Source organism: Micrasema longulum, unplaced genomic scaffold, assembly GCF_059751315.1.
Source record: "Micrasema longulum isolate JH-2025_06_02 unplaced genomic scaffold, ASM5975131v1 h1tg000163l, whole genome shotgun sequence".
NCBI classification, from domain to species: Eukaryota; Metazoa; Arthropoda; class Insecta; order Trichoptera; family Brachycentridae; genus Micrasema; species Micrasema longulum.
Window position 1 is genome coordinate 379,040 of NW_028277368.1, and position 16,998 is coordinate 396,037.

Below are 16,998 nucleotides of genomic sequence, written 5' to 3' on the forward strand. Positions count from 1 at the left end.
TTTTATTATTTCAATTACAATAATATTGTGAGGTAAAAAAACCAAACCGTATGTAGTTTAAATATTTAATTAAAATTAAAATCATTAAAAACATGCTAAAAGTAATTACAGGAAAAATAAATATTTGAAGTATCCCAAAAACAACGGATAAAAATGTAATTATTTTTTTTTTTAATTGTTTACGTTTGGTACATTTTACTTCACATAATATATCACTTTTTTCATGAAAACCAAAAATCCCGCATAGGCATGGCCGGTACATGGGTACACTAAATCTAGAATACATTATGAAATTAAAGGTGTAGATGCATATATAATATATTTAAAAAAACCTAAAAAAGTTCAAAATCATGACAAAATATTTTATAATGTTACATAGCGTGTAAAGTGGCTACTTAAACTAAGTCCAGTAAATGCTTAGAATTTTATATTCCTTTTTAAAAAATGTTCACCTATATTCTATATTCCATTCAAAACATAAAATTTTAATCTCTGTTGTTATATATTAACATTTATAACTTTCAAGTGAGTTGCATCCAGTTTTTGTCTACAAAAATTTGGATAGACTCAACTGTAACTTAAAAATTATTCCAACCACCGCCACCGACTAGACTCTAGACCGCGACAGATATCCATTTCTGTTTGTCCGGCATGAAAGGCTATAATTAATCCCCCCCTGGCATCCCACCCCCTCCCTTCCCCGCATTACGAGTGGAGGGGGATCAACTTCATGAGAAACTTTCCGACAGGCTTAATCAAATCAAACCCATATTTATTTAAAACATTGATCCACGGCTGTCGAGAAGATATCGAGCCATGATCGCCAGAACACCGTAACCGACAAAAAACAGCATTTTACAGGATATTTTTTCACTTTTACCTTTCGAACTACAAGTAATACACTTTGAGAATCAAACTCTTTTTCTACTATTTATTTTATTGATATCAATAAAATAAATATTTGAAATAAAACTTAGTTCTCAAAGTATATTCCTTAGCACTAGCGAATTTACGGGTATCGTTTACTTTTATGCTCACGTATCCCATGAAAGCCAAAATAGTGTACTATTTTTTATTGTTTCGGGTATTTTTTTAAATAAAAAAAATATTGTTAAGTTTTAAAATAGAGAAAAGTTAGTTAAGTTTAAAAACAGAATCTTAGGATTCATGAGAAATCAACATAAACAACTTAGAAATCATTCGTTTCATAAAATTAAGTATTTCTAACTATCTAAGACACCATATAATTCAATATATATGTTAATAGTAATATTTACTTTAAAAAGACAGTTCTACAAATTTTATTTACACCCGGTGATGTAACATTGTGTTACCGCAGTCAAAAGACAGAATATTCTGAAGTTAAGACATTAAAAAAAAAACATTGAGACATACTTAATTTAGGCCTGTTATAGCAAAACAAATTGAAAATCATTAAAACGCCGGTCATATAACTAGCGTGCACTCTCGCCTACTGCCAATAACTGACTAACGAATTTCATATTTTGTTTTTGTCTCTATTACACGATCACCTGCCTCAGAACGGCGTCTCTGCCTTATATGTTATAAGTTCTATTCTAATGCTCTTTCTTGTACAGTAAAACATGTTTATTGCGGTGTTGGCATCACTTCCATTCGTATAATTTTTTTTTGCATAAAAATGAAAAATATTTTTTTACTATTGAAATCCAGCATATTTACCCAAATTTAATTTTTCCGTGTCCGATGTGAAAATGCCCTTTCGAAAAATACAAAAACTACAACTTCATCATTCAAATTAATAAGACTGATATATCGAATCTTGTACATACACTCGTGTTACATCATAGCCACAAAAGAGTTAAAAACAAACTACTGAAGGATAAAAAACAATGGCGCATTCTTAAAAAAAATCATGGATGTTTATAACTAGAATAAACATAAGTGTTTGAAATATGTTCTCTCAACCTGCGGCCAATTAGTCTATGTTTAATAGAACAGACTTTAGTCTGTTGCGAGCGTTTGCAAGCTACTTTTCTCCACGAAATTACTAAAATGGCTATTTGCACGCTTAGATACTGCACAAATTGATCTGGAAAAGCGATGGTATAACCTTTCACCGGCAAGTAATGTTCTTATCTCAATCAATACTTGTTTAAAATAGCTATTTTAATGTCAAAAAACGTCTTATTGATATGTTACAATTCGTAAGTTATCTTCTGTCTCCGTTTTGCTCAGTTAGTCGGACGTAAAGCGAAACAAAACAAAAGTGACGCGTATGCGGAAAGGAGCGACATACTAAATATAACCCACAGTAGACAAATATAAACAGTCCGTGCTTTTTACTGTACCGCTTATTTTGCTAGTCAAAGTCGACGTGACGATACTTGTTATCTCCCCTGGTAAATCCCTGTCCTTTGGGGACGACTTTTTAGCTCGGATTTATATGGAGTGTTATCTCTATATACGACTTTAGTGCTCGCGAGGTACTACTTCTATGGTAGTCCATACGATTTAACGCCAAATTTAATACACTGGTAGTGATTCTTACGGTACATTTGTTCCTTAAAAATACACGGACGCTTAACTTGCAAATGTCTACAGTTGAAAAATTCGATAAAAACGTCACCCTGAATTACTATGGTAATCCGTGCGAGTACTCTTAATAATAAATTAATATATTGAGAAGAAAAAATAATCCCCCTTAAAAAAAACGCTCTTGTCGGTTACCATGTTTTGGCGACTATGGCTCGATATACCGATTTTTGAAGTATATTTAGATTTTTAAAAGCAAAAAAATCGTAATGGAGATTGAAGTATATTATTAATTGGCTTATCTACACCGAAAGTGCAAACGGAACTGCCGGTTTACTGTTACAAGTTTGTTTCGTAAGTTCGTTCGTTCGTCATACGTGTCCATCTCACCATAATGCAATCAAAATCGTATTTTGCTCTCGTTCCCTCTCATACGATACGAATGAATTTACGAAGCAAATTCGTTACAGAATAAGTCCCCTGCATTGATTGTCTGATTAAAGCGTATTTATATATAGTTTATCTATGGCTTGGATCTATAAGGGAAAATTTCGTAAATCGTAATATAAAAGGAGTAAAAATATTTAGCCATTTTGTGAAGTTATGATGATCTGTTTGACGTCTATGATAACAAATATTATTAAAAACATTGCAACGCATATTAGTGCGTATAAAACTGATAAATTCATAAGTTTTTACCCTTAATAGATGCGTAGGTTTTCATGGTCACTGTAATCTGTATGTATCTTTATTTGGGTGATCCCGTGTACGTTGGATTCGTTCCGACGTTTCGGCTACCATTGCAGGAGCCATCTCCAGAGTAAACTGTGTGAGGAAGTGTGGCGTGACTATCTGAGCACGGCACTTCTTTTCTGTCTGTAACTGCCCAGCTAGCGTGTGGAATGGTAGATTTCATCCCCATAAAGATTGGTTAAACAGCTGCGCAAGTCTTCTATATTTTTTGTTGCCCTGCCGCGTCCAGGTGGTCACATCACACTTCCTCACACAGTTGTGAATGAAGATGGCTCCTGCAAAAGAAAACATACACAAGATCTTCCAAAGGAGATGTACTCGTATATTGACATCGACCCTCTACAAAATGGTGGCAAGAAAAATATGAAATACATTGGCCTTTTCATATCTATGCCACAGATATATTCCATTCATTAAAAATGCGGTTTATGTAATTGAGTTTTTTAAAATTGGGTTGTGATCCCGTGGCTAGTATCGCAGACTCACGGATCAAAGATCCGAGGTTCGAATCTCACTCTACTCCAACTCGATTTCCATTTTTGAATAGTGAGTTATTTACAGCTCGTCAAAAATAGCCCTCAATATTGAAATATCCAGGTAAATTATACGAACGTAAATATTTAAAGAAAAAGAAAGTAAAGCTAGGTACTCAATTTTGGACTGAAAAAATTGATTAAATAATACGATACAAAAGCCTTTGAGGCCTAACTTAAACGTTTGAGCGCGGCTGAATATGACAGATAACAGCAAACATAACGATAGACAAACATAACAGTTGAGCTTTTATACGTCTTATGAATAAACACCCTGATAATTAAGTAAATGATATGGATGATTTAAATACGTTAACTAGTTGCAGTTTATGATTCGTGATTTTTCATCATCATTTAATAAATTAATTTCCAAAATTATTTAAAAGAGATTTATTACGTGGCCAAGATACTGTAAAAAAACTAATATGTTTTTGTTGAGTGACGTTAGCAGGTACTACTCAGGGGTAACTTTGTCATGTTACAAAACTATTTATAAGAATATTAGGACACGGCCAAGATACCGTAATGAAAACAAGAATAATTTAGTTGAGTGACGCTAGCAGGCGTTACTCAGGGGTGACTTTGCTGTAAAATTTAACAATGTAGGCAACCCCTAAATTATACTAAAATGTTTGTATTAAAAATGTATATTTTAATATCTTTATGGACCTATTGCTATTTTTAACATTTTTTTATCTTGTTATTTTAATTTGATATTCATTCGCCATTCTGTTTTTAAGATTATTTTTGTAACTCTTAATGATATCCCTTTTTTTAAGTGTTCAAACGCTATTTTTTAGAGTTATTTTTAATATTATTATTATATAATATTGTATTATTTCTACTAATTTGCTTTATTTCTTTCCTAATAATTATTGTTACACGCGTTATTTTCTCCTTTTTATTCTTATGGTTAAAATTCTATAAAAAATGAAAATAAAAATATTTTTGTCATGTACCGACGTACTCATACGTTATAATTAACCCAACTTTTGGTCTTTAAAACGATTTTCGAGTATGTTGAGGGAGTGCTTTCACTGCAATGTTTTGTTGTTTCTGATTGCTATTATATTTATTTAATAGACAATTGAAATTCACTGCATTTGATTTGACAAATGTCCAGTGCCCTATGCAACATCGGGTGACGGTATTTCGAATATTTATTCCAACTATCCGAACACCGACTATCCGAATCACTGATTATTCGAATCGTTTTCAGAATTTCAGAAAAAAATAATTATAACGGAAACGTACTGCGATTCGCAAAATAACGACTTAGCGCCCGAAAGCGGACGATGACAGTCAAACAGCTTACTTTGACTGAGATGTTTCGTAAGCAACGACTTTCATTTACAGTACGATATGTACACACTGTAACAGAACCTGTATTTACGCTTAACATGTCAAAGTGTTGCCTTTTCGTTTAATTAATCAAAAGCTCATTTTTCATTTTCAATCATTCATTTTAATTTTCACCTTACGAGTACATGCAGTAATTAATTTAAATATACCCTTTTTTCGAAAAAAACATACTATCCGAATTTTTGATTATCCGAATGGGGTCCGGTCCCAATTGATTCGGATAATTAAATGCTACTGTACTAGGATTTACGTTTTATTATAAAAAACTTTATTTTTTATCTCCTATGGCAGCTTTACTCCAACCTGTCATAGAACAGTTGGAAAATAAATGAAACAAATGAAATATTGCCGCTGAAATATTACTGTTTCAGCCGGAAAATGTAACAATGCATTTGGATTAAGGAATCGTTGGGCATGCTTCCATGTTGTTATCAGTACAATACCATAACCATAAAATATAATCTATTCACCCATACGAAATTGCCGTTCAAAATTTCATATAACTGCAGGATGTAAAACCATGCTTATTATTTGATTTTAACCTAACAACACTTTCTGAAAGAAGAATTATTAATGATCTCATTGTACTGTATAAAATTGTAAACTCACTTTTTGACTTGATTTATTTTAGAGTACCTGCTGTCAACACTAGGAGTATATTATTGTTTCATTGCTCCAGTACTTCTTCCAACCAACAAAACAATTCATTGATACTGAGACTGCATGGGTTAGGTAACACTTATGGAACGGCTGCAGACATTCTGTCCAATTCTTTACCATCTTATAAGTCCACAATATCAAGTTTATTTGTAGCTGCTCGTCAAACTATTGTTGACAATTAAATTTCATAAATGAAAAAAAAATACTTACTTGTTTATTTTTACTACCTTATACTTGTTTTTTATTTTTAACTTTTATATCTTATTATATATACAACATTTTTAAAAACGAATAATATTATATTATTTAACGTTAACTTACATAGGTCAAGGGTTATCGAGAAATAATTTATGGAAATGATTTTTTAGTGTTATCTGATTTCCTTTCGTAGACTGGTAAGAAACTGATTTAGGTGAATAGACAGGAGGTTATATTGAGTAGAGGCAATGTAGAGGAGTGACCTCTAGTAATTATAATAATACTTCATGAATAATATGTTTTTTTTATTTATTACATTTTTGAATGGTAATAAATATTTCTGAATTATGTGCGTTCTGTCTAACTAAGTAAAACCTGTTTTAAAGCAGACTTTTTTTTGTGTAGAGCTAAATAAACAAATACATGACTATTACGTCCGTAAATCTTTTTTTGAGGCGAAAAGAAGAAGAAAGGTCCTTAACGTGAGAGTTAAGGAGAAGAAAAAATAAACATGTAAAATAATATTGGAGCTTAATTTTTTTATGAACACGTGCCTATTTATGTTCAGTTTGCGTAGAAAAAATAATCAAAGGAAAAACATGGAGAATATTGTTTGTGTAATAATAGAATAAATTACCTTGGTCCGACCACTCACTCAAAACTAGCTCAAAGAAACTTTACCTTCCTGGCTCCTAATTTTTAATCAACTTCCGGCAGCTATAAAAAACTCCATAATTGTCAATGTATTTAAGAAAAATGTTTCCAATTGGCTGCTGCATATTGATAGGGTCAAGGTTATCAATATTTTTAAAGTTTAAGGCTAGTGAAAATTGATTAATCTGCTTTCCTTTCCTACTTTTATTTGCTTATTATACATCTTGATATTTTTTCTTTGGTTATTTTTCTATTATTCAATTAACTACTCACTGTTATTTATTATATTTATTTCTTACTTAAATTTTGAAACTTGTAAAAATTAAGTGATCTGCTTTCTTTCCATACTTTTATTTGCTAAATGTATGTCTTGATATATATATTTTTTTTTTATTTGTTTTTGTATCATTTCATTTAGTACTCACTGTTATTTGGCATATTATTTTTTACTTTAATTTCTTACTTAATGTTCGCGACTTGTGAAAACTAACTAATCTGCTTTCCTTCTATAATTTATTTGCTTTTTATATATCTTTATATTTTTTTTTTTTTAATCATTAATTTTTATATTATTTGATTTCGTACTCACTGTTATTTTACGTATCATTTTTTATTTTAATTTCTAACATGGACTGAGTTTATAGAAACCATATCTCAATTATCATTTCAGTTATGTTTTTTCGAATTATTTTCAATTGATTTAAATTATACCATTATTTTGTATATTTAATTATGTATGGAACTAAATTTGTATAATTTATTTTGTATCCGATTTTTTTAAAATTTTATATTCTGTGGAATTCAATTATTTATACTTCGTTTTTCTGGTTGGTTATTTTATTAAATCATATGTAATTTTAATTCAATTAATGTTACTGTGTTTTTTTTTCTTGTTAATTATTACGGTTTTACACGGGCACAGTCTAAAAAGCCTTAATAAGTTAATGAATATGTAAACTTTTTTAATTTCTAATAAATAAAAAAATAAACAGTATTTGGATGATATTTCTATTCACTGAATCCAAGTATAGATTCGGTAATACAACCGTTGGGTATTTCGCCATTTGGTAGTGATACGTTGCACGCACGCGGCACACGGTATCCTAGAAACAGCCTTCACAAGGATCGTGATTAATGGCCCGAGAGCAGGATAGAAGTAATTAATTACCGTTTTATAGTTCTCCGTAATACCGCGGTGATATGAAAAATTACACAAACCTCCCCTCGAACGTGATGACCATAACTCTGTAAGGCCTAAACCTCGCATCCTGTTTGTATGACACGTAGTACGAAGACCTGACGTGACTGATAGATAAACGAATTATGTTTTTTTAATTTTATTTTTACATGCACTAGCCTGAAGGTTTGTTTGAAAAAACAATTAATTAATATAAATTATAATGAAATTATCCAAGTGCCAGTCCAGAAAAATTAAATATTGCAGATTAAGCAACCATTGTAATAAATATTTCAGGTTCCCCCTTCAAGGAATCGAATCCGGAACTTTTAGAATTGTAAGCAACCACGATGATACGGACTAACCTTTACTCGATTTCCTGTTTAACGATTTTATTTTGTCAGTAACTATCGAATAGAAAACACTCGTCCAAGTCATTTGTCCATTTCCACACACATAAATATTCTCCTTTCGGACACGGATAAATATAATACAATTGTAGAATAATTTATCCAATTATGTCAGAGACGCCACTTCTTCATACATTTAAATCTTGATTAAAATGTCGATTTCCAAATATTTTAGTTTATCCTTTCACCTTCGTCTTTCCTTCCCATCCTCCACCTCTTTTCATAGTAAAGTGAAGATTTAAAGATCAATTACGTTTCATATTTTGTATAAAACTATAAAATTCGGCAATAATACATACACCTCTCTTCAAGCATTTTTGTCCTTATACCGCCCAATTTACAGTAACTTAATGTTCTTAAAATAAATATTTTAAAAATCTTTGATTATTGAGTACATGAAAATAACATTTTTATATGTATAAATTGTATGTATTTATTTGATATGTAATATATTTTCTTTACTAACTTTGTATACTATGTGGAAATTTGTTATTAGTTCTGAGTTTATACACTATATCTGTTTACTAAAAATATGTATGTAGAACTGTTGATTTCCCTAATAAAATAAAAATAAAATAATAAATAATATCTACTCGTACACGTACACTCTTTTTACTATCTAGAACTGAACGGTTTCGTTAGGTAGGAAGAATTGCTCTTATGCAATATCCCCGCCCTATTATGTATATCGAAGTACACGTACGTAAAGGGTTAAATAAATTTACAATATAAAATGTTAAGTCAAAATATTCAATTTAATTATATATATTTTAATGTACAATACAGCACTACTGTCAATTCAATGTACATAGATGAAATAATAAGGTAATATTAAAATCGTGTTGAAAAATCACAATAGATTACTTAGGTATATATACACAATATAAAACAAAGACGAATAAGTCACTAATACACATTATGATACATAGTTAGAGAGAGGAAGAGTCTAATACTGGTAATTCCAGCATGGAAAAGATCCACATTTCTCGGTGGGTTGTTCAACAGACCGGTCATTCTCCCCACAGGCATCAAAAACGGTCAATTTGTCCTGCATTCTGGAAAAACAAATGGTCTGTGTTTGTGCTGCCTAGCTCTTAAATAGTTGCTCGGTACATATAATTTTATGCGCTCCAAAATGTTGGAATTGTAAATTAACCCGTTCAGAAGTTTAAAGGCCATCATAAGCAGTGAAATGCTCTTTCGGGTCCACAAACTTCTGATACTAAGCATACCTAAATTTTATATGCGTTTTTAAGGTAAAAAAAACTCATTTAAAAACATATGTACATAAACAAAAAGACGTGTCAAAACCAACGTTTGTATAAAATAATTCAACATCACTGTTTACAAAATAATCATATCTAAAACATACTTAAAATGTTTTTGAGAAGGAAATTGAATTTTTTTTACTCAATTTACTTAGTAATCAAATGAATCAACTTTGTTTTTAACAACAATATTTTCAGTTTGTCCATATTTTTGAAGATAACGATTGGATTCAATTCACTGGGAAGTCGTCTATACTAACATATTACAACAGAGATGAAGAACTTTTTAGAGATGGCAATATAGATGTCTAGGCATCTACAGGGTTTATGACCTGTCATTGGCTGGTTTAAGTGGACACTTTACACACTGTGTAATATTTACCAGTCTGTACATATTTAAACATCTTTATTCCTTCAATTCTTACATCTGTGGATGTTTGTGAAATTAAAGAGCTGACACCTTTATTTATGTGAGTGAGATTCATGTGATTAATGATGAATAAACCGGTGATGAAAAATCCACATGGCACGATAAAAAAGGATAGGGTGGATTGATACTTATTGCATTATATTTTATTATTTATTTAATGGCAGGCACTAACCGGTACATCATTAGGCCGTATCATCTTCACATGATTTTGTTTTGCCGGATTTTAACCTGAGAGTAAGCGCTGAATATTCATTTTTTAAATACAAAAGATCAATTATAATAAACGTCAATCCACCACACCGTCCCGTGTGGATTTGAACGATATTATTGTGAAGTTGAACTAAAACGTTAAGTATTACGTCAACAGATGGAAGAGTCGAAGGAATATAAATTTTCAAATATAGGCAGAATGGTGAATGTTACACAGTGTGTAAAGTGGCCACTTAAACCAGCCAATGACCGTTTTTATGATCTGTATATGTATATACTTCTATATTGCCTTCTCCAAAAAGTTCTTCATCTCTCTTGTAATATGTTTGTTTTGAAACATTTTTTTTTTTCACAAACCGGTTTTCAAACTCAACAAGCTTCGTTCTTTCAATTTTATTTTATTTTAATGAATAACCACAAAATAAGTGCTTCAAATATACAATTTATAATCAGTAATCGTTTGAAAAATCTCACTCGTATCGATAAAGTTTTCCTTTCTTTTAATTAACCAAAACAATACAAGAATTGAAGAAATGCAAAGCCATGCCAAGCCTATCTTTAATTAGAATCCATAACTAGCTCGAAAAGTCAAATTCATTTATTATGCAACCAGAAAATTCACAGTGACCTGATTAAATTTTTAATTGTGTATATAAAATATCCAAAAATTAAAATTATGATAGAATGATACAAAAATATCTCAGTCATAAAATATATTATATTTATGTCATGATACATAATATTTCACCGTTTTTTGTAAACTTTTTAAAAAATCACCTTTGATGAAACCATTTTTTATTGTTTGACATTTTATAATAAGTAATAGAATGTACATATTTAAATATTATGTCCCTGTTAATACTTTACGAATTATTTATTTATCTCTCTCTGAATCAATTATACGATACGCCATAACTTCCTGGGGGTTATCAAGTGAAACTTATATTAATTTTATTCAAACCTTGCAAAATTCTATGATCAAATTGCTACTACATAAAGATGTATACCGCCAGAGACACAATATTTCAATATCATTAATGTATAAATCTGTAAATAAATTATCTGTTAGGGCTCTACTTTGGTACAAATTAATTTGTCAGCATGCGTCGCACTCCGAGTATAAACTCAAGTTGGTACATGATTACAACACCAGGTTTACTAGTATGGAAGGGCTAGCTGTTCCTAGATACTGCAATAAATATGGCAAAAGGACACTGCAATACAGTATACCTAAAATATTTAATATGTTACCAAACAATATTAAAAATACTGAGTTAAATACAGGAGTTCGACGTTTGCTCAAATTATGGTTATTAGAAAAAACTTTTTTGTATTAGTGAAAGTTTTTAATTTTTCAAAATGTAATCTGTAATTGTTTTTCAAGTAAAATTATTGTTAATGTAGGTTGAGTGTAAATAATCAATGTAATTTATAAGAACCTGCTGACGAGTTGTATGTATGCAACTCAGCAGGACTTTTTAAGTTTTTAATTTTTCAAAATGTAATCTGTAATTGTTTTTCAAGTAAAATTATTGTTAATGTAGGTTGAGTGTAAATAATCAATGTAATTTATAAGAACCTGCTGACGAGTTGTATGTATGCAACTCAGCAGGACTTTAATTTAATAATATTTTGTAAATATTTTTGTTTTAAAAAAAAAAAAAAGTAATATATTTACGCCATTTCAGATTGTTACAATAATCAGGGGACATTCGTTACAGTTTTATTACATAGGATAAGAGCAAACATAAGAGCCTGACTCTTTTTTGGCAAGTTCAACCTAAATTTTTTTTCTTAGTGTATATTTTAATATTCAATTTCAGTTTTAAATAAATGTTATGTTTTTGCATTGATATACAAAACTCGTGATGGGAAAAGTACATTCTCTTTTTATATGCAGATAAAAACTTGAAATTGAGAGACAGTTGAATGTACTATCCTCAATTTAAGTTTTGTTTCTGATTACGATCATAAGTACATGTGTATTTTTTTTTTAATGCTTATGATATTTTGTTTTTTTAAGACATTAAAATTGGAAAAGATAGAGTTCTATTTCCATTTTGGAAGTATTTTCAATGAGTTGTAAATAAGAAACTATTAGAAGATGGGAATCAAGTTAGGGAAGTGCGGAATTTAAACTACGGACCGCTGATCCGTAAGTATGCAATACTAGTCACAGAATCACAAGCTGATTTTTATAGGGATCTTATTTTCATGTCTTTGCGGAGTAAATTAAATATCTTATGTGATTTTGATACGTTTAAATTTGAAAATAAGATAGAAGAAAAACTTATCTTTTAAAAAAAATGTTTTATTGTTACAGCGTCCACCACCGACCAGATTCTGGTGGTCAGCCATCAGAAGACTTCCTTCAAGCTGGACTGTCCCTCTTCCAGAGAAAATGTGGTGGAGACGAGACCCTCGGAACTTCTAGTGTGACGTACAGGAGACCTGATGGACAGGGGATTAGCAAGCCGCTCATTCCTCAGCATACTGACAATATTTGGCTATGGGATTGCTTTAACTACACGTGAGTTTATCTACATTTTTATACCATTATTAGTAAATCAAAAAGTGTATCCACAATTTTACGAGTTCAAATGCTTAGTGTCAAATACTATGTAGATTCTATTGCCTAGAGAGTTATCAAGGTTATATTATAATTATATTTATTTATACTTTTACAAAAACTAGCAGTTCACAACGGAGTTCTAGTGCCAGCTCTAATGTATGGGAGCGAAGTATGGAATGGGAAAAATGATGATGCTTTGAAAAAAAGGTTGAATGCTTTCGAAATGCGATCTCTCAGAATGAGAATGTGTGGTAAAACGATGTATGATAGGTGCGTAAATGTAGAGATCCATGAAGTAGGTAAGGCTGAGATATGCATTATCGACAGAATCAAAAAAGGGGTGCTGCGTTGGTTTGGACATGTAGAGCGAATGGACAGCGAAAGAACGGCTAAAATGATCTACGATGCGTATGTTGATGGATGCAGAAAACGAGGAAGACAGAGAAAGACATGTCAAAAGTAGGAATAATCGGCGTGCGTGCATGAGAAGATGTATAAATGTAGAGGAAGCGAGGTCTGTGTGCTAAGATATAGTGATATGGAGTTTTTTCTTCTATGCTTACCCCTATAGGAAAACGGCGAGATGGTTTGTTTGTTGGTTTGTATTTTTTTCTATACAGAATAATGTTTACTGAAGTGGGGTGTTCCGTGCCGAGGGAAACATTTTACAATAAGTCAACATGCCTTAAATTAGTTATTTAACAAAGTTAACATAATAATAAAATAAGTATGTTATTAATCTAATTAACCTAATTATCATTTACGTAATAAGCAATATAAACTAAAATAATCATAAAAAACATAACCAATTAATATAGATCTGTAGAGCAAATTTCATAAAAAGTACACAAATTTTAACCTATTTAGCTTGATCCACTCATCGATCCGTGCGCAATTCACCTCCACTATCCATTTTTTAATAGCAGTTTTATGTTGTGAGTACTTATTAATTGTCTTTAAGGATAATAGAAGTAGATTATACACTTCGTCTGAGTAGTAGGCCAATCCTCTTTGACCGAAAGTTGTATTTTTTATTTTTTTTGCATCATCAGCGTGGAGTATCTAGTAACTCTTGTATTTGTAACGGAATGTAGAGAATGATGTTTGTTTGCGTATAGTAACAGAACTTTTACATAAAGTTGTTTTTGAGAGGTTACATTAAGACTTACAAATATACCGAGGGGGCTAGTTTTGATTGGGACTCTTAAGAGTCCTAAGATAATTTTTATTAAAGCTATTTGTGCAATTATTATTTTTTTGATCAATGTGTCATTTGTACATCCCCATCGAATTATTCCATATTCCAAAACTGATTGATTTATTGCGTAAAATATTTTAACAAGCTTTTTTAGGGTTATAATATTTATCATCGTTTTCAAAAAGTAATTTTTTTTTTTCAATTTATTTTTAAAATGTTTGATTTGATTATTTGATGATTTGATTATATTAATACTTTTAATATTCGGAATTTGGTTATTGTAATTACAGCTGTGAATAGTAAATGAAAGATAAGGAGTATAAATAGTTTTATTTTCAATTTAAAAGTTATGTATTTTGTTTTAGAGTAATTTAGTGTTAGATAATTTGACTAACCATTTTTAACTAAGTTTAAGTCATTTTCAGCCTTTTCAAATACAAAATCTCATGAGCTTCCTTGATATTGATGATAAAATTAACTGATTCAAGAAGTATTTCAGAAATTGAAAAAGTGCCATCGGCATAAGTGACAAATGTATATCTGGTCGTCAAAGCCAGCCTCAGAAGGTGGCCATACAGAAGGTCGCCTTACAGAAGGGCGAGGTTTCTGTGGTTTCTTCGTCACTAAAGCAAATGCGGAGAAGCTCCTAAACAGGCCACAGCTGAAACATCCCTCCCAATCCTTAAAAATGTATCATTTACATATGCCTTACAGAATTTATTTCATAAGCTTATATCTTTGCATTTTTTGTTTATATGCTTACTGTTTTTTCTTGCATGCCTTTGTTATTATTGTTTTTTTTTTACTTTGTAAAACTTTTTATCATATCCTTTTTAACTAATTTCACAATTTTTTTTCTGTATATTCTGTTTCTTATTTAGTATGTTAGCGTGTACTTCATTTTTATTATTTGTAAATGCCTTTTGGGCGTTAATGAACAAAATAAATAAATAAAGAAATAAGCTTCGTTAAATTTTTCATTAAAGTAAATTTGACAGAAGATTAGTTTTTGAAGTAAACAGATAGGTAACTGTCTCATTGAAGTAAATATAAACCTTGTACGTTGCAAGGTAAAAAAGAATGGATAAAATATGAAATTGAAAATAAATTCACATTTTAAAAAGAGGTCGTCAAAAAAAATATTCTACAAAAATTAAAAGATAGAAGTAAAATTAAGGCAGCTTGAAAAAAGTTGTAAATGCGTAAAGTGTTGTTGATCAAACTATGTGTTAGGTATAAGAAGTATTAAAATATTTTCTGAATTTGGCGTTGGTGAAATAATTTAGTATCATGAGTCTCACTCACATCAATAAAGGTTTCGGCACTTTTTTATCACAAAAATTAACATTTGGAAAATTTAAGAAATATGCATGTATAAACATAAGCAGAATCGTGAATAATGCAAGCTGTGTAATGTAACAATTTGAACCAGCCAATTGCAGGCAATAAGCCTTATAAATGCCTAGACGTTCATATTCTATTCTCTGAAAGATTGTAATACATAAAAATATTATTATTTACATGAGCAGTAATGTAAAGTATCTACCCAGTTTTCCTCTCATAAACTATGAATATCTTTCAGCAAGGACCCACTTGAGTATTCTTGATCCTTCAATAAACATTTTGTACCCGTAAATAACATTTTAGATGGTCCGTGAAATCGGCAACTCGAATCGAGAATTTAATATCAGTATGAAAATTTTCAGTCTCAGAACATATGGCTTCCTTTTTTTCATTTAAAGTTGACAAATATTGGCAATATTAAACATAAATAATTTAGTCCTTCCGAACAAAGTTTTTGATCCATTTAAAACAAAAGAGGATAAATTTTGTATAAGATAAAACATTCTTTTATATCTTTAATAGGCGTACAAAACAATTGTAAAGACCTTTTATAAGCAGATTTCTGGCGATATTTTAATTTTGTATTTGGCCTACTGGAGTATTTATTCTGATTATGCCTTATCACGTATGCACATACATATGTATTTTTTTTGTATTATATATTAATACCATCATTTTATTTGTACTTGAATTTTAGTATTAAAGCTGTAAAGATGTACCTTTATAAAATTATTATTTGTGGACTGCTGTGTAATGAATAAGAAACAACATGTATGTAACAATGTGAGAGTATAACAGGTCGTTTAAGAAAAATATTATTAATGATAATTGTATTTGTTTTGAACAACGCGATTCGTATTTAGGCGACTTTATAAAAAAGAAAGCTCTTAAATATTTTAATTTCCTGCGCGGTAATATTTATTATAAAGCAAACACTTTTTTCATGTTTTGAAATTATGTAGTTTGTTTAGGCGGTTCTAATTTTTTATTTTATTTATTTAACTTTTTGTACATAATGTTAATTGTACATTGACGGGCTTGTTGCAAGATGGTATTTTTTTCCAACCAACCAAAAAAGTTAAAGTTTCGTTTTTGTAATTTAAATCGCAGAACATATTCAATAGAAAATATAAATTAATGAGCTTAGGATATACAATTAATAATTGTATTATACAAATTACCTTAAATCAATACGATTTCTAAATGAGAAAAAAGAATAAAGGAGAACAAGGAAAAGAGGAGAGATGAAGGATAAAGGAGATGTTTCTTTAGACGTGATTTAAATAGAGATACTGTAGTAACATTTCTGATAGTGGATGGGAGGTGATTCCACAGTCGAGCCGCATGGACACTATGTGAGTTAGATAAGAAAGAGGAATTGTGGAAGGGTATTAAGAGGGTGCTTTGAGAATTAGAACGAAGAAGTCAACCATGAAGTGATAATTGTTGAAAATTTTAATGGAGGTATATAGGAGCGTTAGGACTATGAAGTAAATTAAACAGAAGTGAGAGGGAGTGATAAGCTCTCCGCTGTCTAATTTTGAGCTATTTCAGTTGCCTACGATAATCAGAAATGTAGTCATATTTCCTTAGACCAAAAATATACCTTATGCATGTATTCTGAAGTGCTCCAAGTTTATTAAGTTCCTCAAAGCTTAAATTAGTCATGGAAACATCAGCATGATCTAGAATGGGTAGGAGTTATGCTAGTATAG

At 30.4% G+C, this 16,998-nt stretch overlaps 1 protein-coding gene across 1 annotated transcript in view; it reads left to right on the forward strand.

The window, feature by feature from the left end:
• Nucleotides 1-8,215, forward strand: part of LOC148284035 (uncharacterized) — a 159,744-nt gene extending 151,529 nt beyond the window's left edge. The window contains exon 10 of the mRNA XM_088242795.1: nucleotides 8,149-8,215. Within this exon, the coding sequence (XP_088098921.1) occupies nucleotides 8,149-8,215 (67 nt within the window). The remainder of the gene's footprint in view (nucleotides 1-8,148) is intronic.
• The last annotated feature ends 8,783 nt before the right edge of the window (nucleotides 8,216-16,998 follow it).